This window comes from Akebia trifoliata, chromosome 2 (assembly GCF_017979445.1).
Source record: "Akebia trifoliata isolate Shusen 1 chromosome 2, ASM1797944v1, whole genome shotgun sequence".
In the NCBI taxonomy this organism is placed as follows: Eukaryota; Viridiplantae; Streptophyta; class Magnoliopsida; order Ranunculales; family Lardizabalaceae; genus Akebia; species Akebia trifoliata.
In genome coordinates, this window is record NC_141376.1 from 26,457,863 (window position 1) to 26,479,861 (window position 21,999).

Here is a 21,999-nt window from a genome sequence, read left to right on the forward strand (position 1 = left end):
ACACCAAAATTTTGATGTTGTAGAAAGGTCACTACATACTCCAACATTGTGAAATTGCAAAAAGGTCCCTCCTTTTCTGATAGATCAAGTAAGTTTCCTAGGAGCCTTATGACCAAATAGATTCTGTTGGCTAGGAATGGGCCTTTCACAGCCTGGATCTAGGTTTCCATGGATAAAACCTGTGGTTCAAACATGTCCAAGACCCCAGGCATTGGGTCAACACACCCATCCAAGCAGGGGTGGCCCATGATCTGGTCAGCAAACCCATCAAAGTGGGTTGGCCCAAGAATTAAATAGCTTTGTCATGCACCCCATACCCAAAAGAATTGGGTGGGGTCCACCAAGAGTCCCTAAAACCACCAAAGTCAAATTGAGACCAATCAACCTCAAGCTAAGAGAATAATTAAAAAGTTACTTTTTTTTTCATAGGTAAAAAAATTTAGCATTGGGTTTTTAAATACCAAAGCCACAATACTTAGCTTTGGGTGTCCTATTGAAAAGCCCTAAGGAAGCAAGGAGGGTCAAGGTAATTTCGGCCAAATATTCTTTGATAGATGGATAGTTGGATAGGATGACTTATGGAAGGCCTTATTTGAGGTGCGTGACACCCAATGAAGCACAAAAAATATTGGTGAAAATAAACAAAGGGCAGCGTAGAGGAACCACTCGGGAGGGAGATCTCTGGCTCATAAAGCTTTGTGACGTAGCGGAAGCGTGTGAATCAATAGATTCGATAGATCATGTTTAATGGAACACTCAAAATCAATTTGAATCAATAGATTCATTTGATAAACAAGCAATAGCTTGAATGAAAATAAAAAAATAATTAAAAGAGAAAAGATAATTGAATTGATTCTTAATTTTCGGATTTGGAGCTCCTTATATAGATAACTCTATCATAACAACTTGTAATCCTACTAAAATACTAAAAATTAATATTCCTAACTTATGTATAACATAATATTAACTTTCTAATCCTACTAGAACTCAAATTAGAGACTTCTAAGCACTTCTAATTGTAGTCTAAATAATAAAAACGAATTTAAAACAAATTAGAAACTAACAAGGAATTGTACTCCTAACATAACTATAAAATAGAAATCCTACTAGAAGTAGAAATAGAAATCCTACTAGAACATAAATAGAAATAGAAATAGAAATTTAACAGAATTAGAAAACTACTTAGAATTGTAGATGTCCTACATCACTTTGACTAAGGGGAACTTCTGGCCCTACATGCAAGTTGAAAATAAGAATGTGATAGATGTTAAAGACATGCAAGGATCTCCCACCAGCCGGCAGAAGAGCTCAGTTTTGTGCTAAGCCCTCGGCCGTTCTCTCAATGGGGAATGGATATCGTGGGGCCACTTTCGAGAACCCGTCTACAGATTACTTCTCCAAGTGGATCGAGGCTGTTCTTTTAGCTAAAATCTGGGAGGAAGAGGTGAAGGGATTCATTTGGATTAACGTTGTATATTGATTTGGGGTCCCCCACACCCAAATGGTAGACAACAGGCAATAGTTTGCTAGCAGCATGGTGAAGAGGTTTTGCGTAGGTCTAAGAATCATTCTGATCTTCTCATCTCCTAAACTCCTAAATATCCCCAACGGAATGGTCAAACGAAAGTTTTCAACAAAGTGTTGTTGGAAATTATTAAGAAACGATTGGAAATAGCCAAAGGTAAGTGGGCGTACAAGATCACACCAATGAGGAGCATGGGGGAGTCACCTTTTTCCCTAGATTATGGAATGGAAGTGGTGCTCCCATTGGAAGGGAACTTTCCGACTTAGAGAACTCGAGTGGTGGTACCAGGAACAAACGAAGGATAGATTATGCAAAGTTTGGACTTATTTGAGGAAGAGAGGAAGCATTGGTTAGACTCACCTCATACTACAAGAAATTACAAAAGTTCTATAACAAGAAGATTAACTTGAGGTGTTTTAAGGAAGGAGACTTAGTACTCAGACGAGTCTTCCAGTACACTCGAGAGCTGCAAGCTCGGGGTAAATTGGACGGAACGTATGTCGTGGAGAGAGTGGGACAATCAGGGACATAGTACATTTGTACTATTGCAGCGGAAGTTATACCATGACCATGGAATGCACTTGACCTCAAGCCTTACAACTAGTAGAATAAGTTACCCATGTTTTTGTTTAGATGTTGATTTTATTCTCAAGATAAGACATTCATAATAATATATGTAGAGGAATATTTTACTGAGTGTTGGTAGTTTTGATAGCTTTGGCAATTTGAGTAGATCTTACTTTCCTTTTGTCTCTCTACTTTTTTATGACAACTATTCAATAAATCAAAGTCTATTTTAATTCTGTCAATATTTGAGAATGTTTGAATGTTTGGCGAAACACTTAGCCTCTTAAAGTTGTTGGAGAAGGGGGTGGGGGGAATCCAATGTGCGATGTACTATCTCGAATGCTCACCTTCCCAGATGTACTTGAGAAAAGGGGGGGGGGGGGGGGGGGGGGGTGCGGCAATGGGCGATGTACTATCCCAAACTATAAAACCTCAGTTGTTGGTTCGAATTCGAGTTCGTAGTTCACCATTCTAGAATGAACTTGGTTTGTAGGGGCAAGTAGAAATAATTTGTTTCTTAGTTCGCTAGCTTGGTTCGCTTGTATATATATATATATATATCAAGTATACAAGTACAATTATAATGTTAAAAATTCTAAGTTCAATAAAAAGAAATTAATATAATAATCCAAATTCTAGATATAAAATATGAAAAGAAAATATCATAAATTGGTTTGGTTCACCGAACTAGTTAAAAAATTGTTTGGTTTACCGAACCAATTAAATTTTTTTTTGCAAACTAGCATGCTTTGATTTGTCAACCCAATCAAACTTCAGTGGGTTCGTGGTTTGCTTTATTTTATGAATGTAATACGAATTGTACCACGAACTACTTCGATTTGTGGTTTGGACTAGTACCAAAAAATTGGGTAACATAGGCCCCAAATACTCACCTTCCCAGAGGTATTTGGTGAAAGGGAAGGGAGCTCCCATGGGCAACGTACTTTCCCTAACACTAATCTTCCTAGACGCATTTGGGAAAAAGGAAAATCCCCTTCCAAATTAAGAGGATCTTTCAAAGCTAGCATGCTAATTAGTGTGTAGCCTTATAGGACAGCTAAAGTAAGGTATCCAAGTAAATTAGTCCAAGGAGTGGCCATAATATCAAGAGGTGAAATTTTGAAAAAGGAAAGCTGGCTGCATTCCTTTCTAGGAATGCTTCCCCTAAGGACTACTATGGGTCAATGGGGGTAATTTAGAATCCAAACAAGAAGCAACATAATATTAAGCAACATAATGCCATGCAAAGAAAGTGAGGAAACTACGTAAGCTAGTAAAGATTAAAAGCCCTCTCAAAAGGAGGGGAGCAATAAATGATTGCCTTCATGGTGGAAATATTTCTATATGCTTCTCAGAAGAAAGACTTAATATTATAAACATTGAAAAAATTTCAGAAGTAAAGAGAAAGAAGCCTAGGATTGAGAGTGCTCAACTTTGTCTAGGGCAATGACTGCTGTTGGCAGGGGCGGTTCTCTGGACTTAGGAAGGGTTGAAGCAACTGCACCTCTTCTCATGCTTCTTCACCTGGACACATGCCGGGATGAGTGAATCTTGGAATTTAAGATTAAACTAGATTGGAAAGGTCTCCCAATTAGTATGTTCAGAAGAATGAAAAGGACTTGTGGAGTAGAACAAGTTAGGCCCATGACGCCATTGAGGTCCATAAGCCTACAAGCTTTCACCCAAGTCTCTTTTTTGGCTTCTCTTCTTGCTTCGCCCACTTCCTATCCATTTGGGCTAGAAGTTGAATAAAGGTTCGCAAGTGTACTTTGCCTTAAGTTCTATTAGCCCATTTTTCAGCCTTTGACTTCTACTTGAGTAGAAATAACTTCTTCCTGAGATGCAGTTAGCCCTTTGATGTAGATCCTAGTTAGAGTTCTACTAGGATTTCTATTTCATAGTTATGTTAAGAGTATAATTCCTTATTAGTTTTTAATTTATTTTAAATTCGTTTTTATTATTTAGGTTATAATTAGAAGTGTTTAGAAGTGTCCAATTTGAGTTCTATTAGGATTAGAAAGTTAGTATTATGTTATAGATATGTTAGGAATGTTAATTTTTAATATTTTAGTAGGATTCTAAATTGTTATGATTAAATTATCTATGTAAGGTGCTCCAAATTCGAAAATCAATAATCAATTCGATTATCTTTTCTCTTTTATAATTACTTTTTTGCTTTATGCTATATTTTCTTTCAAGCTATTACTTGTTTATCAATTGAATCTATTGATTCAAATTGATTTAGAGTGTTCCATTGAACACAACCTATAGAATCAATTGATTCATACTCTTCCGCTACATCAAGTGGTATCAAAGCTCTTGCTACGATCCACAAAAGATGTTTGGTGAAGTTGATTTTATCACAGAATCTTATCTAGAAGATCAATTGAAAGCTAAATTGGAGAAGTTTGAAGAAAGAATCACCAACAAAATTATGGCTATGTTGGAGTCCCGTGTTCAAGGCATTGTTCTCAACACCATTGAGAAGGAGAAAGGTAAAAAAACTTTTGGAGATGACCCAAAGGATTCCCACCATTCCTCCCACAATTCTCTTCATAATTCAGCCCCTAGAAACTCTTCTAGAGAGGCCGAATTCTCTCAAAATCAAATCTTACCTATAATTTTGGTTTTGCCCAAATCGCACTACTCCCCACACCTTATACCACCTTCCCTCAACCTTCTAACCATACTACATCACTCCTATACCTTCAAAATAAAATCTCTCACCCTCCAACAACCACATATCTACTCCCACAAAACATTTTTCCTAACCTTAATCCTCCAAATATCCTTCAAAACCCATCAAATAACTTCAATGACCCTTCAACGACCATAACAGCCCGATATATGGATTATATAGACGAATTGGATCCTTATACTTCCCCTCCCCCAACTAAACATCCCTATTTTGACCATGATAGATTTCTCTCTAACCCTCCCCATACTCACCCACCTCCATATTGCGAAGCCAATGCAAGACGGGGCCATTATCCCCCATCCACAAATCAACATTTCCATGATTTTGAGGAGGTTGAATGCGTGTTCATGCATAACGCACCTCCACATCCTTGCAACAATGGGCAACAAAAGCGGTCTTTTGACTATAGGCTTAAGGCGGATATTCCTACCTTTAATGGGCTTTTGCATATTGAGGATTTTCTTGATTGGAACTCCATTGTTGAACGATTCTTCGAGTACATGAAAATTTCGGAGGATAAGAAAGTCAAACTTGTAGCTTTTAAGCTAACCGGGGCAGTCTCCTCTTGGTGGGACCATCTCCAATGAGATCGACTATATCAAGGCTTTTGGCAAGTGCAATCATGGCCAGTCATGAAGCAATTGCTTAAGCAACAACACTTACCATCGGATTACATCCAAACCTTGTTCATTAACCTACAAAATTGTAAGCAAGGGACTCAAAGTATACAAGAATATGTTGATGACTTCGCTCGCATTCTCTCAAGGAATGAACTTCAAGAGAATGAAGACCAAACTATTGACCACGCATCAATACACAAGCTTGCACGCAACCATAAACAATGCCCTAAAGGTAGAATCCTTTATGCTTGATTCTCGTCCTTCTTATACCAACAATCGGAGGTTTAACTATCCACAATCTGCTCTCTCATCTCATTAACCTTATCTTATGGCTGAAATTGAGAGTGAATATCTGTCAATTTATGTCTGATTTTTCAAATGGTGTTACTTTCTAAGCTGAAATCGAGTAAAGTTTTTGTCTAGATTGAATAACTTTTCAATGTCTACAATTTTGTTAAAGAACTCAAAATCAGATTCTTATTCTTACTAGTCAAAAATCCCTGTTGAAAGTTTAGCCACCACAACTTATATACTATTTCCAATAGCTTTTCTTTTCCAAGCTACCTCTTCTAGTATCCCTTTCCTTCTCTTTTCTTGCTCACTAATTTTTCATGGTATTGATTTAATCTTAGGTAAGATTAAGAACAACTTAATTTGTAAAGGATTTAGGCTAAAGTTGAAACTGAGTTTTAGATATAAAAGAAAATACAAGGAGTTGTCTTGACTTACCTACTTTGAGAATCGATTAGGAATTTTTGAAGAGTTTCAAAGAGCTGATTTGCAGAGCTTTTGGTCTAGCTATTGTTGAGATTGAAGTGGGAAGAAAATTGAAGGTACTAAGTAAGGTTTTGATGGAGAATGAGCTTTACCACATAGTTTTGTTTTGCTTTTCAAAAAATATCTTTATTTATTATTACTTTATTTCCTATAAAGTTAAGGTGATGACACCTAGCTGATGAGTATTGATTAAGAGTTTATTACTTAATACTAAATTTGATTCTTTTAACTTTAATCCACGACTTACTTTGACTTGGTCAAACTTACCGTGATTTTCTTCGATTAAAGTCATCAGAAATCTGATTTTTGCGATCTCATAGTCTTAATTACATAGTTATTTGAGATCTTGCCCTATCCGTGACATCTGGTCTTCTAAAATCTTGCTCTATCAAGAGTATTTTCCAAGATTGATGTCTGAGGTGGGTTTCATCAAATTAGAATCCGACTGGGTGATGAATGGGAAATTGCTTTCAAGACACACAATGGGCTCTTTGAATGGCTTATCATGCCATTTGGACTCTCCAATGCTCCTATCACTTTCATGTGAGTGATGACTCAAGTGTTGCAACCTTTTTTGGGAGTGTGTATGGTGGGCTACTTTGATGATATATTGGTTTATAGCTGTGGATTGAAGGAGCCTCCATTCCATCTTCAACAAGTGTTTGATTTGTTGAGGAAAGAGAAGTTTTATGGTAATTTGAATAAATGTAGCTTTGCTGTGTGTAGAGTGGTTTTCTTGGAGTATGTGGTGTCCTCCAATGCTATACTCATAGATGAAGACAAGGCCAAAGTGATTGTGGATTGTCCTATACCTTATAGCATTCAAGAAGTAAGAAATTTTCCTAGCCTTATTATTTTTTTATAGAAGTTTTATTAGAAATTTCAGCACCTTAGCAGCCCTCTCACGAATTGCCTTAAAGAAGTTATTTGAGTGGACACAAGATGCCCAAGATAGTTTTGTGTTCTTGAAGAAGGTACTTATTGAGGCTCCTGTTCTAGCTTTACCTGCCATATTTATAAGACTTTTGAACTAGATTGTGATGTGTCGGGAGTTGGAATTGGTGGTGTTCTTAGCCAAAGACAGCCCATTGCCTTCCTTAGTGAAAGTTGAATGGTGTCAAATTCAAGTATTCAACTTATAATTTGGAGTTTTATGCCATAGTACAAGTTATCAAGCATTGGGGGTACTATTTGGCTTTCAAGGAGTTCATTTTTTGTACCGACCATGAAGCTCTTAGTGCATCGATAGCCAATCTTATCTAAACAAACAACATTCCAAGTGGGTGAATTTCTTACAACAATTCAATTTCTTTTTGAAGCACAAGTCGGGTATTCTTAATAAGGTAGCTGATGTAGGACATCTATAATCCTAGTCGGAGTCTTAGTAGATTTTTAATTCTAGTATGATTTATTTCTAGTTTCTAGTTTCTAGTTTTTGGTTTTAGTAGGATTTATATTTTCTAGTTCTAGTAGGATTTATATTTCGTAGTTATTTTAGAAGTACAATTCCTTATTAGTTTCTAACTTGTTTTAAATATCGTTGTAATTATTTAAATTGTAATTAGAAGTGCTTAGAAGTATTCAAATTAACTTACAATAGTATTAGAAAGTTACTATCATGTTATAGATAGGTTAGGAATGTTAATTTATAGTATTTTAGAAGGATTCTAAGTTGTTATGATGGAGTTATCAATCAATATAATTCTTTGCTTAGAACAAATCTATCTTTTAGTTTTCTAGAGTTTGGAATTCATTGATTCACCCTTTTGAACCTATTGGTTCAACTTGAGTCCATTGACTCTGAGTCCTACGCTTCCGCTACAGTAATAGTTGATTGGTTAAGTTGAGGAACTACTTATTGATAGAGATGAGGAATGTAGTGGCTGGTTTTGATAGCTTCAGGGATCATTATTAAGAGGATCCTTATTTCGCTCCTATTCTACATATAATTCAGCAAGATAAGCATGCTGATTTTCTACTCAAAGATAATTTTCTTTTCAAGGGTTCGAGGTTGTGTGTGCCAAAGTGTTCCCTACGAGAGAAGCTTCGTGTTGAGTTACAGAATTTGGGTCATTTGATACAGATAAGACTCTTGCATTGCTTCAAAATGATTACTTTTAGCTGGGAATTACAAAGGATGTTACAAGGTATGTTCAAAAGTGCCGTGTGTGCTGAAAGGGCAAGGGAGTAGCTACCAATGTGGGCTGTACTTACCACTTCTGGTACCTAAAAAACCTTGGTTATGCATTAGTATGGAGTTTGTATTGGGTCTCCCACCCACTCAAAGAAATAATGACTCTTATCATGATGATTGTTGATCGGTTCTCCAAAATTGCACAGTTTGTTCTGTACCAAAAAACTATGGATGTTTCACATATTGCTAAACTTTTCTTCAAAGAGGTTTACAAGTTGCGTGGTGTGCCTATTTCTATAGTCTCTGATAGAGATGCCAAGTTCCCTAGTTATTTTTGGCATATTTTATGAAAGTTCATGGGAACTGAATTGAATTGCAGTACTTCTTTTCACCCTCAAACTGATGGGCAAATGAAAGTTATCAATCAATTCCTAGGCAATTTACTTCATTTCCTGGTTCGGGAGCATATCAAGGACTAAGATAATGTTCTTCCTTTGGTTGAATTTGCTTACAACTCTTCAAAGAACTGGACTATTAATACTTCTCCTTTGGAAATGGTGTATGGTTCAAAGCCCTCTAGTGTTGTTGATTTGGTTCCTTTATCTACAAACAAGAGGACCAATGCCATGATTGAAGATATGACAGCATTTATGAAGGATCTTCATGTACAAATCAAATTCCAAATTGAGAGTTCGAACAACAAATATAAGGAAGCTGCTGTTCTTCACAACAGGAGAGTTGTGTACAATGCAAGTGACTTGGTTTGGGTGGTTTTAAGCAAAGATAGGCAGTCGGGTGGCTTATACACAAAACTTAGAGCTTGCAAAGTGGGAACTAGCAAGATATTGGAGTACATCAATTATAATGCTATAATGGGTGGAGCTTCCTCCACATTTAAAAACATCTGATGTGTTAATGTAGAACATTTGCTGCCCTATTGTGTCGACTGACTTGTGGTCGATTTCTTTAGGATGGAAAAATGATGCAGTCCAAGTTAATTAGTATTGTTAGTTTTTCTTTAGTTTTCTTTTGTTGCTTCAAGTGTTCATGGAAGGGTAGTGTAGTCATTTCACTTGGGCTGTTATGTTTTAGTTTTACTTATAAAAAGGCCATCGAACGTAGTTGTAAATCACTTTTTCTTGAATGAAATAGATTCAAGGGAGAGTTTTCTCTTCTAACTTAACTTTTCAACTTCTCTTGAATGATGAGGATTTAAAGGCATGGAAAGTTGTGAGAATTAAATGCGCAAAACAGAAAATGTGGTAGTGGGTAAGTGAAAAGACGTTCCTCTAAAGAAGTTCAGGCAACAAAGAAAGGAAGGTTCTCGAGATCCCTAGCATTGCAAGGAATATCCATACAAGATCATAAATTATCCTAGAGATACATAAGTCGCATAGTGCAGAAGGAGTTGAAAAAATCCCAAAAGGCATGTTCGGGATACTTGCATGACAGTAGAGGGAAGCAAGACTTGGAGGATAAGCTAGGAAAGGTAGCCAACAAGAAGACCCCATGTTGGCATTGTGGCTCCCGAGCGACAGACCAAGGGAGGGGGAAGCCACTTCCCTTCCTGAGTATGCTTGGGAATCGCGGTAAACTTGCTAATTGAGCTTAAATCCTTAGAATCCCGAAGAAGATCCAGGGATTGGGTGTAATCTTATCAAAATAGAAGGAAGATGAATTGGAAACAAAGACTAAAGAAGGAAGGATTACAAAGCAGAAAAAGTGACTGTAAATGTTTAAATACAAGGTAAATTTGTTTATGAAGAATGAATTGATTTCAAATGAATAATAAGTGTGAATCTGACTTGGGTATCAGAGTCTCTTTCTTAGGTACCACACTGGTGCTTGTGGGTGTTCTTCTTGTAGTTTTGATCTGGTGGTGCTGTGAATTTCGAGGTGGTGGTGGAGAAATCCCACACTATCCTTGTTTCTCAAACCAGTGTCCATATCGGTACTAATATCTGAGCATCTTAGGTTACAAGATTAATCATCATAACTTGAAGGGTGAAAAACAAGGCACTGCAGTTCCAACAAAGGGAAGGAAAAAAATGTAATGTTTTTTGTGTTAGGAGTTAATTATGACATGCATAATAGCATTTTGATGTTTTACTTGAACAATAGCAAAATATAGTTTAAAGTTTTCACTCATTACTATTTTATTTTTTTTCCTTTGAGAAAAAGTTGCCTTACTAAAATTTAACACAATTAGCAATGTTAGGTTATGTTACAATTAAGATCTGTTTTCTTCCATGTACAAAAGAAGTCTGAAACCTCAGCAACTATTGGGTTTTGATAGCAGAAAAGAATTATTGTTTGCAATTGTGTACAACTCTTCAATCTGACCTGTTCTAACCTTGAAAACTTGGAAATGTTGACCGCAACTTGAAAAAAAAAACTTTATTGTTGTTTCTCATAGAGAACTTAGAATCTTTTCAAGCTGACTAATAAATCAAGTTGTTTTGATTGTTTGATCTTAGTTTTTATTTAAATAGAGGCCCATACCTCAATTGGTTGCTTTTGCATTGCAGCCATGATAATGTGGGTCAAATCATAACCCTACTACCCACAATCCAAACAAGAATGAAAAAAAACCTTGGCTATAGCATATCTGGTTGAGTTATTGATTCTTTTGGTTTTAGTTGTTAATCAACATACCAACTTTGATTTCACGTGTAGTTGTTTTTGTGTTATGTTGCATTCTCTTTTGTTGGTTTTGTGCTCTTTAGACAAAAAAAAACTCGTGTATTGTAGAAGATCAGATTAGGGTCTAGTGAAGAAAAGAATGGAAAAAATGGAGGAGTCGAACTTTACTTTCTCACTATGAACCGTGGTATATATATATATATATATATATATAAAATAAAGAAACAAATGAAATTACACTTATGCCTTAATGGCACTTATATATCTAAAATTCTCCCTCAAGCTAGAGAATATGTATCATATAATCCTAGTTTGTTATGTAGAAAAGTATATATATATATAAAATAAAGAAACAAATGAAATTACACTTATGCCTTAATGGCACTTATATATCTAAAATTCTCCCTCAAGCTAGAGAATATGTATCATATAATCCTAGCTTGTTATGTAGAAAAGTAACCCTATCACTACCTAACGATTTAGTAAACAAATTAGCAAGTTGATTTCCAAACTTGACATATGTTGTGGCAATTTTACCATTCAGAAGATTCTCACGAACAAAATGATAGTCCACATTGATTTGCTTCGTTTACTCATGAAACACTAGATTGGAAGCTATATGCATGGTTCCCTGGTTATCTCATAAAAGACTCATAGGTGTTTCTACTATGAAACCAATCTCCTTGAGAAAATGTCTCAACCAAATAAATTCACAAGAAATATGAGACATGACTCTATATTTAGCTTTTGCACTTAATCTAGCCCCCCACTATTTGCTTCTTGCTTTTCCATGATTCAAGATTACATCTTATGAAGGTACAATAACCTGTGGTAGACCTTGTGCCTAAAGGAAAACCAGCCTAATCTACATCTGTATATCCCTCAATCTGAGTATGACCATTAGGCTTGTACAACAAACCACGTTTTGGTACCTCATAATACGTTGAATAGCTACCCAGTGTGGCATCCTAGGTGTTTCCATAAACTGACTCACAATGCTAACCTGTGAGATGTTTGGTCTTGTGATGGTGAGGTAATTCAACTTTCCAACTAACCTCTTGTATTTGCTGGGATCACCGAAAGTTTCAACTTCTGGTCCATGGAGGTACTTATTGGTTTGGACCCAATTAATCCTGTCTCTTTTAACAAACCTAGCACATACTTCCTCTGAGAAAGACTAATACCACGACTTGAATGAGCCACCTCAATACCAAGAAAATACCTAAATTTTCCCGAGTCCTTGGTATGAAATTGTTGTTGAAGATAAAACTTCAACTTCTGTATCCCATCAACATCACTACCAGTCAAAACAATGTAATCAACATAGATTATCAGCAACATATACCCCTCAGTTTTCTGATGGAAAATTGAATGATCTATCTGACACCACATCATTCCAAATGCAAGAACCACATTACTAAACTTACCAAATAATGCTAGTGGAGATTGCTTCAAACCATAGAGTGCTTTCCGAAGCTCACATACTTTCCCAGTCTCCCCCCTGAGCAAATAACCCAGGTGGTTGCTCCATAACACTTTCTCATGCAAATCACGTAGGAATGCATTTTTAACATCTAACTGATATGAGAGCCAATCAGACGTAGTAACTAATGCAATCATCACTCGAATTGAAGTAATTTTCACAATTGGAGAGAGTCTTAACATAGTCAACTCCAAAAATCTATGTGTATTTCTTAGTAACTAACCGAGCTTTCAATTTTTCAATTGTGCTATCAAGATGAAATTTAACAGCATAAATCCACCTACAACCAACGACATGCTACCTACGAGGAAGAGTTAGAGACTTAGTATCATTATGATGTAGAGCATCCATCTCATCAACCATAGCTATTCTCCTTCTCAGGTGAGATAAGGCATCCTTGAGATTCTTAGGAATAGAAATGGAAGAGAAAGTAGGGATAAAAAGACATTGAAAAAGACAACGAAGCATAAGAAATAAAATTAGACATATGATATCTAGTAACACAAGAACGAGTACCTTTGCTAACGATAGGTAATTCACTAGAAAATGAAGTAACATCCATTTACCTGAATGGAAGGAGATATAGGAGGTGGAGATGGATCTTATGTCGACAAAGAAGTTGGTGCTGGCGGTGCTGCAATGATCCTCCTGTGATAAACTTGAAGTTGTGGAGTAGGATTGGGTTCAGAAATAGGAATATGAACAAGTAAATGAATACTTTTTAATTTAGCATCAACAGATGACCCAGTAGAGAAGTATGGTATAGACTCGAAAAATGTAATATCAACACAAACAAAGTGTTTGTGTAATGTGGGACTATAACACCGGTAACCCTTTTGAGTATAAGAGTGCCCAAGAAACACATTTCAAACTTTGGGATCTAACTTGTCACGACTAGAACCCAAATGATGAACAAAACATACACACCCAAAAACATGAGGAGGAAGATGAAAAATAGGACAATCGGGAAATAAGATTTGATGTGGAAAAGTACCATCAAGGACAATAGTAGGCATACGATTGATGAGATGACAAGCAATTAACAACCTCACTCCAATGATATTTGGGAATATTCATCTGAAATATTAAGGCTCGAGCAACGTTAAGAAGGTGGTGGTTTTTACGTTCAGCTACCCCATTTTGGTGAGGGGTATGAACACAAAATGTTTGATGAATGATACCATGAGACTGCAAATAAGTAGTATAACAACTGAGAAAATTTTGTTTTTGCATTATAAGAACGTAAAATGCATAAAGAAGTACCAAGTTGGGTTCAAATTTCCATATGAAACTGTTGAATTATATTAAACAACTCATAATGATCCTTCATTAAAAATAACCAAGTACTAAACGAAAATGACTAGACTCTCTACGATCCATACTAAGTGGAAAAGACACTCGATGGTGTTTTCTAAATTGACACACTTTACAATTAAGTATGAAGTCTTTCTTTAAAGTAGGAAGTAGACTTCGTAAAACATGAGGAAAATGATGACCAAGCCGACAATGCCACTAGAAGGTGCTAGAAGATGAATGAAAAGTTGCTGGGGTTAGAGCACTGTTGAGAAGATACAGATCATCTACTTCACGCCCGCCACCAATCATCTTCTTTGTCTTTAGATCCTAAAACCACAATGAGAAAAGAAAAATGTCACTGAACAATCCAATTTGTTTGTAAGTTGGCTTACAAAAAGAAAACTAAATGGGAATTTAGGAACATAAAATATTGAGGACAAAGAAAGACTATGATTGGGTTGTGAAGTTCTTAATCCAACAACTTTTGAAAATGACCCATCGACTAATTTAACGTTTTGACGAGAAGATGGAGAAAGAGATGATAACAAGTGAGAATTACCTACCAATGATCTGATGCACTATAATCAATAATCCAGGGGCTCGTAGATTATAATAAACAAGTGGATACCTTACCTGTCTGGGCTAAAGTAGTAGTAGCTGATGAGTAGGAGACTAGTTTGTCATACTCTTCTCGAGAAAGGACAATGAATTTCTTTTCAATGCTCTTATCAGATGAAATAGTAGGTTGCACAACATCCTGAACTGAAGATAATGATGCTTGAGGGATAATTGGTCTCCCATGCAGATCCCAACAAAAGTCAATAGTATGCCCATCCTTGCTACAGTGGGTACATTTTCGGGTTCCATGGCTTCCCCCTGAATCTCTACTGCCACCTCTGCCTCCACGACCATCACCACGTATTCCACAATTACCTTTATGACCATGATCTCCAAGAGTAACTAAAGCAGAGCGATTGCTCGTAGGTTGGCCACTATTTGATAGAGTGACTCTCTTTAGCATGGAGGAAACATTTGTCAAGGATGGAAGATCAGGACTTCCTAAAATCTGAGACTTGACTACATATTTTGATCGAAGGGATGAAAGAAGACGATTGACATCTATATCCTCTATGCTTCTACATTTGAAGGATATCACTAGAAATAGGTTGATATTGATTAGTTCTTTACGCATATAAGCATCAATGAAGCAAATATTTGATCTATAGTTTTATCATCCTGCTGTAAGGAGAAATATTGCTGAGTGATCTCATAAATTCGAGTTATATTGTTGGATCCCGAATATATGTGCCTCACTCATTCCCAAATCTCTTTTGAAGTATTTAAAAACATAAAGTTAACACTGATCTATGACTCCATACTATTCCACAACCAAGTAAAAATCTGAGCATCTTTGTGTTCCCATACCTCAGTGGCTTTTTCATTAAGAGAATCAGATTTCACTATGGTTAGATGAGATTTCTTACCCTTGATCTTCAAAAATATCTACACTGCATTTGCCATTGTATGTAGTTATTTCCATTTAAGCAAGTAGAAGTCATTTGAGTTCCAACCAAATCAGTAGATATACCCAAGATAGTCTTTTGATTCATGATGAAATAACTGATTGCCCAAGAATTAATAAAATTGTTTTGCACTTTTTGGCGCTTCCCCCAAAATTTTCGTGAACTTTTTTCTATTGCCGAAAAATCTCCTCAACACGAATTTCTTATTGCCAAGATCTATGAAAAACCACCAAAAAGCAGAAAGAAATCTATCTTAGTAAGTCGCAAGGTTCTAGAACTCCTCCATATAAAATCTCAAAGCTCGAAAACCCTTTCCAATTAAAATCACAGATCTCCAATACCTCTCAAGATGAAATCACAGGGTATCTTGAATGCTAGAAATACAATTTGAAACCTAACCACCACACCACACCACAACCAACCACTAATAACTTTTGAAAAACCCTTGATCTATGATCACATTAAGGATATTTTCCAACCACAAAAACAAAATCCTCCAAACAGAGGATTTTAACCACCACGAGGATAATAAGTACAAATCAAATAAGAAAAATCTGATTTATACCAAGAGAGAAAAGAAGAAAAAGGAAAAATGCGGAAGAAGAAGAGAGAACCAAAATCTGGTCACTAGAGAAGTTCTAATTCCATATAGAAGATTAGATTAGGGTTTAAAGAAGAAAATAATTCAGAAAGTGGAGGATTCGAACTTGACTCTCTCACTATGAACCGTGGTATATATATAAAACTAAAAAATAAATGAAATTACACATATACTCTAATGACATATATAAAATACCGATATATCTAACATGCATCTAATGACATTGTTTTCCAAATGATGGTAGGATAAGGTTTGGTTGATGATAATTATGGGTTTTTTTTTTCCCAGATATGATACCAAGGATTGTGGAAGTTCCATCATCTCTATTATCATCTCCTCGGGCTGTTATCCTTGTATGTTCATTCCTTACCTTATACTCCTGTTTATGTAATTAATTAATTTTTTCTTTTATGATTTTACTTTCGAAAATAATGTCATTGAGGCCATCTATCTTATGATGGTTTTGACTATATGAACTGTCTTTCTTGGTTTTTCTTAGAGTACCCTCCTTTTTCTTTATTTGTTGTTTTTGTGCATGGGCTCTTTTAAGTCGTACTGCCAGGAATGAATCATGAGGGTATTGTCCATATCATTGGAAGGGACTTTGGACATATTCTTCTAGTTTTTTTCTTTTATTTTCCATTGGATCTCTTGTCACCAAATGATAATCTCATGCTTAAAATTTATATGTTTTTTTTCATTGCATTTGATATTGCCTTATTTTTTAGAATTTCTTCTTAGGCTCTTAAGGATTTGATCTTCATTTCTTCCAGTTGATTTATGATTATGTGCAATAAATATGCGTTTCTGGTTCCATTAAAAACAAGTTAGATCAAGCCATGGAGATTCTATTTTTTTTTTTTAATTTTATAAGTGAAGATAAGTGGACAAGGAGTCCTTAAAGAAAAAAAAAAAAAAACAGATTACAATATCTCCCTACTAAAAATGTCCCATCTAAACAAGAAATTCTCAAAAAATAAACACCTAAATTCCTTAAATTGCTTACACTAAAAGAACAACAAACCAAGAACGCTAAAGATAAGTTCTTGAGTCAAGCTTTCCTTGCCATCAAAAGTGCGCCTATTCCTTTATTTCCACAAGCCCCAACAAATAGCAAAGGGGGTGAACTTCCACAAAATCTTCAACCTACCAGAAAATGAGGGAAACTTCCAACTTAAAGAAGAGAAGTAAATGAACTGGGAAAACACCAAGAAACCTTAAACAATGAAAGATAGTGGGACCAAACACCAAAAGCCAAATCACAATGAATAAGAAGGTGCTGAACAGACTCCCTACCCGCTTTACACATACAACAATAATCAATAAAAAACAAACCTTTGTATTTGAGGAGGTCAACTGTTGGAAGTTGACTTAGCTGCCAACTACATGAAGAAAGAGAATTTGGTCGGCATTTTAGAAGCCCAAACAAAGGAGGAAGGAAAACAAGACTTAAGATCTTCTAATAGAGAATATAACTTTATAGAGAAGAGATCGTTATTAGCACCTTTCCAAATCCGACGATCCGCCTTATCAAGAGGACCTGAGGAGGTTGGCAAATCTATGATAGAAGTTGCGTTTCTGATTTCCCAATCGTTAAGCCTTCTTCTCAGACCAAGATCCCAAGACTCACCCCTCTAATTCAGAACCAAGAGACATGTTTTCCTATCCTCATGGACAATGAGTACAACCTTGGAAACAAAGTCTATAGAGGATTCTCACTACACCAACAATCCTCCCAAAAATGAATTCGATCTCCGCTCCCTACCTCAAAGTGGCTGTGCTCCCCCCATGGCTATCCCCACACTAGAAATACCTCTCCAAACACCACAACCATAGGGTTGTCTACTTGGATTACACTCCCTACCCATAGGGTCCTCCCCAAACTTGGCTGCAACTACTCTCCCCCAAAGTTCCTCTTTTTCATTTTTAAAGTGCCAATACCACTTACCCAACAAAGCTCTATTCACAAATCTAAACCTTTTAATCCTAAGACCATCGAATTTTCTAGGCTGGCACACCAACTTCCAATTCACTAAATGTAATTTACGACTTTCCTTTTTATCATTCTAAAGAAAATCTCTCACTAACTTTTCAAATTGCAACTCAATCTTTATTGTCATTGTAAACAATGATAAAAAATGAGTGAATGTTGGAAAGGGTGCTCCTAATTATGGTCAACTTCCTACCCTTTGAAAGATGCTTGGTTTTTGATGCACCTAGATTTTGATAGGACTCTTCTACTCAACCTTTACCTTCAACTTCCGGATGAAATTTCTCCTTTTTATGGGAGTTGGCTACACGATGAAAAAACTTTGTATTATTGTCTCTTGCTTCAACCACCTCACTTTGGCCTTTTGTTTCCAATTAATTTCTTCCAACAAAATCACTTTCTGGAACTTAGCTTTCAAATTGTGCCTTTAAACTCTCTCCTCCTCTTCAATAACTTCCAATTCCTCCTCCTTCCTATCCAACACTGTTATATCCTCCAAAAAGCTTTCTTCCTAACCTCTATTCTTCTGAAAAGCTCAAATTCCACAATTTCAACTTTTCCTTCAACTATTTCAACTTTTTGCTAAAGATTGCCCCAGGTCTTCCCAAAACTTCAAAACTATTCCAGCAAGAGCTAACTAGCTCAAAAAAACCTTCATGCTTCAATTACATATTTTCAAAGTGAAAAGGGGTTTGACACCTCAAATCAACCCTTGCCTCCAAAAAGATAGTAGAATGATCTGAAACTGGCCTAAGAATTATAGAGTCTAGTCGTAGTTGGGATGGCCTGATTGTTAGTCCAAGAGAAACAACTTCCTCCCAACAATAAATCAATCAACTCATTCTTGTTCACAAACTTGCCAAATTTCCTCTTACTTGAAAGACAATTACGCCCTCCTTTCTCCTCAATATCAAACCTAATGACATTAAAATCTCCTCCCACACACTACAAGCTATCCCAATAAACCAAAACACCCTCTAGTTCGCCCCAAAATTGGTCTCACTCCCGAGCTTTTGTAGTCCCATAGGTGCCAATTAGCACCCAAGTCTCAGTTGACCTCACACAATTGCATAGAACAAAAGCTGAAAAGGTCCCTATCAAGTGTCCTCTTATTGTTGCAACTCTAGTGTCCCACAAAACAATAATCCCTCTCGAAGAACCTACTGCTGGAAGAGTAATCCACTCCACTGAATTCCACTAACTACCTCCAATTTTGACTCTTGAAAAATCATGACATGGGGGTTTTGAAACCTACCAATTTTGTAGTCCCATAGGTGCCAATTAGCACCCAAGTCTCAGTTGACTTCACACAATTGCATAGAACAAAAGCTAAAAAGGTCCCTATCAAGTGTCCTCTTATTGCTGCAAATCTAGTGTCCCACAAAACAGTAATCCCTCTCGAAGAACCTACTGCTGGAAGAGTAATCCACTCCACTGAATTCCACTAACTACCTCCAATTTTGACTCTTGAAAAATCATGACATGGGGGTTTTGAAACCTACCAATTTTGTAGTCCCATAGGTGCCAATTAGCACCCAAGTCTCAGTTGACCTCACACAATTGCATAGAACAAAAGCTGAAAAGGTCCCTATCAAGTGTCCTCTTATTGTTGCAAATCTAGTGCCCCACAAAACAATAATCCCTCTCGAAGAACCTACTGCTGGAAGAGTAATCCACTCCACTGAATTCCACTAACTACCTCCAATTTTGACTCTTGAAAAATCATGACATGGGGGTTTTGAAACCTACCAATTTGTTTCACAGAAGCCCTTTTGCGACGAGTCCCTAAACCCTTAACCTTCCAAGACAAAAGCTTAACTTATATTTTGAACTATTAGGCCCTTAACTCTTCTCCTACTGTCATCTGACTTCAACAGAAACCCACATCTTTTCCTAAAATTTCCACCTCGTTAGATTTCCTCCCTCTTCCTCCTTGAAATATTTTCTTCCCTCCCCCCCATAATTTAATTGGGTTGATAATTCCTTACACTCTTGGATGGAGAATCGAGTTTAAATTATCGACCTGTTTTTCAGCCACTTTGTCTTTGAATCCATCCTCGCACACACGGTTTACCTCAAAGACACTATTGATCCTTATTTTGTCATCTCTTCGAAGGAACATTCCAAATTCCATCTTCTTCCCTAAAACAAATTTCATCATAATCTCAGCCCCACTGAAAATTTTCAACCTAGAAACACCTATCGCAACCCCAATAACTAGAACATAATTCATAAATCATATCAACATTAGCTTTACTAGCTCTCTCCTCCTGGCACTTCTAAATTCTGCGGACATACTCCCCTGCTAACCAAAGACTTCCCCACAACCTTTAGATTTTCAGATCTGTGGATAACCAAGGCAGAACCCAAAGTCTCAAAAGATTCAGCCTCCCTGTCTCTGTCTTCTAGACACCTCGCAATCGGGGGTCCATTATTAGGACCAGAAGAAGACAATGACAACAAATTCGGGGTAACCAAGGTCTCTCTACAATTGTTCACCACCCTAGGCTGCCTTCTACCTTTCCAAGGTGGCCTTGAATTAGGAAAACACAATAACGGAAGCTGGAAACGACTAGAAACACTTTCCCTAAACCTTGCAAGCTTTGGAACAAAATAGGGCTTAAAATGGGATGGATTTTATCCGAAATCCGAGTGATCTGAATCTGAATTTGGTTCCTTGGAGTATATCTGAATTAAAATATGGTTTGGATATGGGTTGATGTACCTTGACTTGAGTTGGATACGGATCTATCCCTATATCCGCCATAATCCGAATGTTATATTACTTTGCAAGTTGTATTTTTATATTTTTCAAGTTATTTTTTTATCAACCAACAACGGTTGGGTGTCGTGGTCAAGGACTCTATTCAAAATGGAGAGGTCCTGAGTTCATGTCACCATTTGGCCATGTTTTGGCAATTTTATTTAAGATAACCTTTAACAGTTTGACATTATCTGACACGACCGACCTGAATCAATTAATTTGGTTGGATCAGATCGGATAAAAATTTAATGAATGTAAAATGGTTTGGATATGATTTTAGTTATTAGGATCCGAGTTGGATCCGGATACAAAATTCAGATATGGATATGGACATACTCATATTTAGCTTGAACCCGGCCCGTTTTAAGCCTTAGAAAAAAACCTAACAATGAAGAAAAAACCTCAAAAGACCAAGAAGTAGGAATGGAATAGAAATTTGAAGTTAACAAGGAAGATACAAAATTAGCAGCCCGCCAACCTTTTCTGGCACCAATTATAGGGTTTAGTAGGAAGTCCAAAACCTGATGATTTACGGAGCTTGCAGGGAAAGAATTCTCTGCAACTTTTTTGTGTCCGAACAACAAAGCTTCTTTATCTCTATTTTCAACCAAATCAGCAATTGGAGACACTTCTAGTTGAAAGAGATTCCGTTCTGACGTCTCAACCCCTAAACTCAAGGTTTCTCTTCCTCCCACCAAACACTCCCCTTCAAAGGTGTAGTGCACTCAATCTTTGCAAACTTCCCTTACCCCTTTCTCAAAGACGAAGGTGTTTTTAGTAAGTGTTTGAACTTCAAACAACCCTTTGGCTCAGTCTTAATCATTTTAAGAGGTGGAGGTTTGGCCCATCAACACCAAGCCCCTTTTCCAAGCCTTCTTTCAACACAACACAATCCGTGGGTCTGCTCCAAAGGGCTTTAGTCTGAAGATCTTCAAAAAGTGATTCTTGGTCCTCAAACTGAAGCTTCTCATTAGAAACCACCTGAGACTTGATATGAATCCTAACAAGATGAGAGCAAATGGACTCATTAAGCTGTCTAGATCCATTATTTGAGACCTCAAATGTCTTTAAACCATAAATGGGCCAGAACTGAAGTTAATGAACCAAAAGACTGATGTTGGAAGGGCATGGGGCTTCAACTACACTCACGGCCCAGTCTGATGAACAAAGTCTAGGCTTGCATTGGTAATAGGACCCATTGAAAAGGGTCCACTTGTGAGTTTGGAGGCCTGTTTCTTTGGTTTCCTTGCTAGTCCCAATTCTAGAAATCTTTACACGTATTTGTCATTCAAACTTTCCTCATTGTAAACTGTTGTGTTCCACCTTTTGAGCATGCCAACTCATCCCTTATCCCAAGATACCCTTGTACTACATCTGG

At 36.8% G+C, this 21,999-nt stretch overlaps 1 protein-coding gene across 2 annotated transcripts in view; it reads left to right on the forward strand.

Moving 5' to 3' along the window:
- The window catches only part of LOC147409993 (protein ACCUMULATION AND REPLICATION OF CHLOROPLASTS 3, chloroplastic-like), a 76,903-nt gene that overhangs the window by 15,796 nt on the left and 39,108 nt on the right, over nt 1–21,999 (forward strand). For both annotated transcript variants that reach the window (XM_086432186.1, XM_086432187.1), the window contains exon 3: nt 16,156–16,220. In XM_086432186.1, coding sequence (XP_086288312.1) covers nt 16,156–16,220 — 65 coding nt within the window. The remainder of the gene's footprint in view (nt 1–16,155; nt 16,221–21,999) is intronic.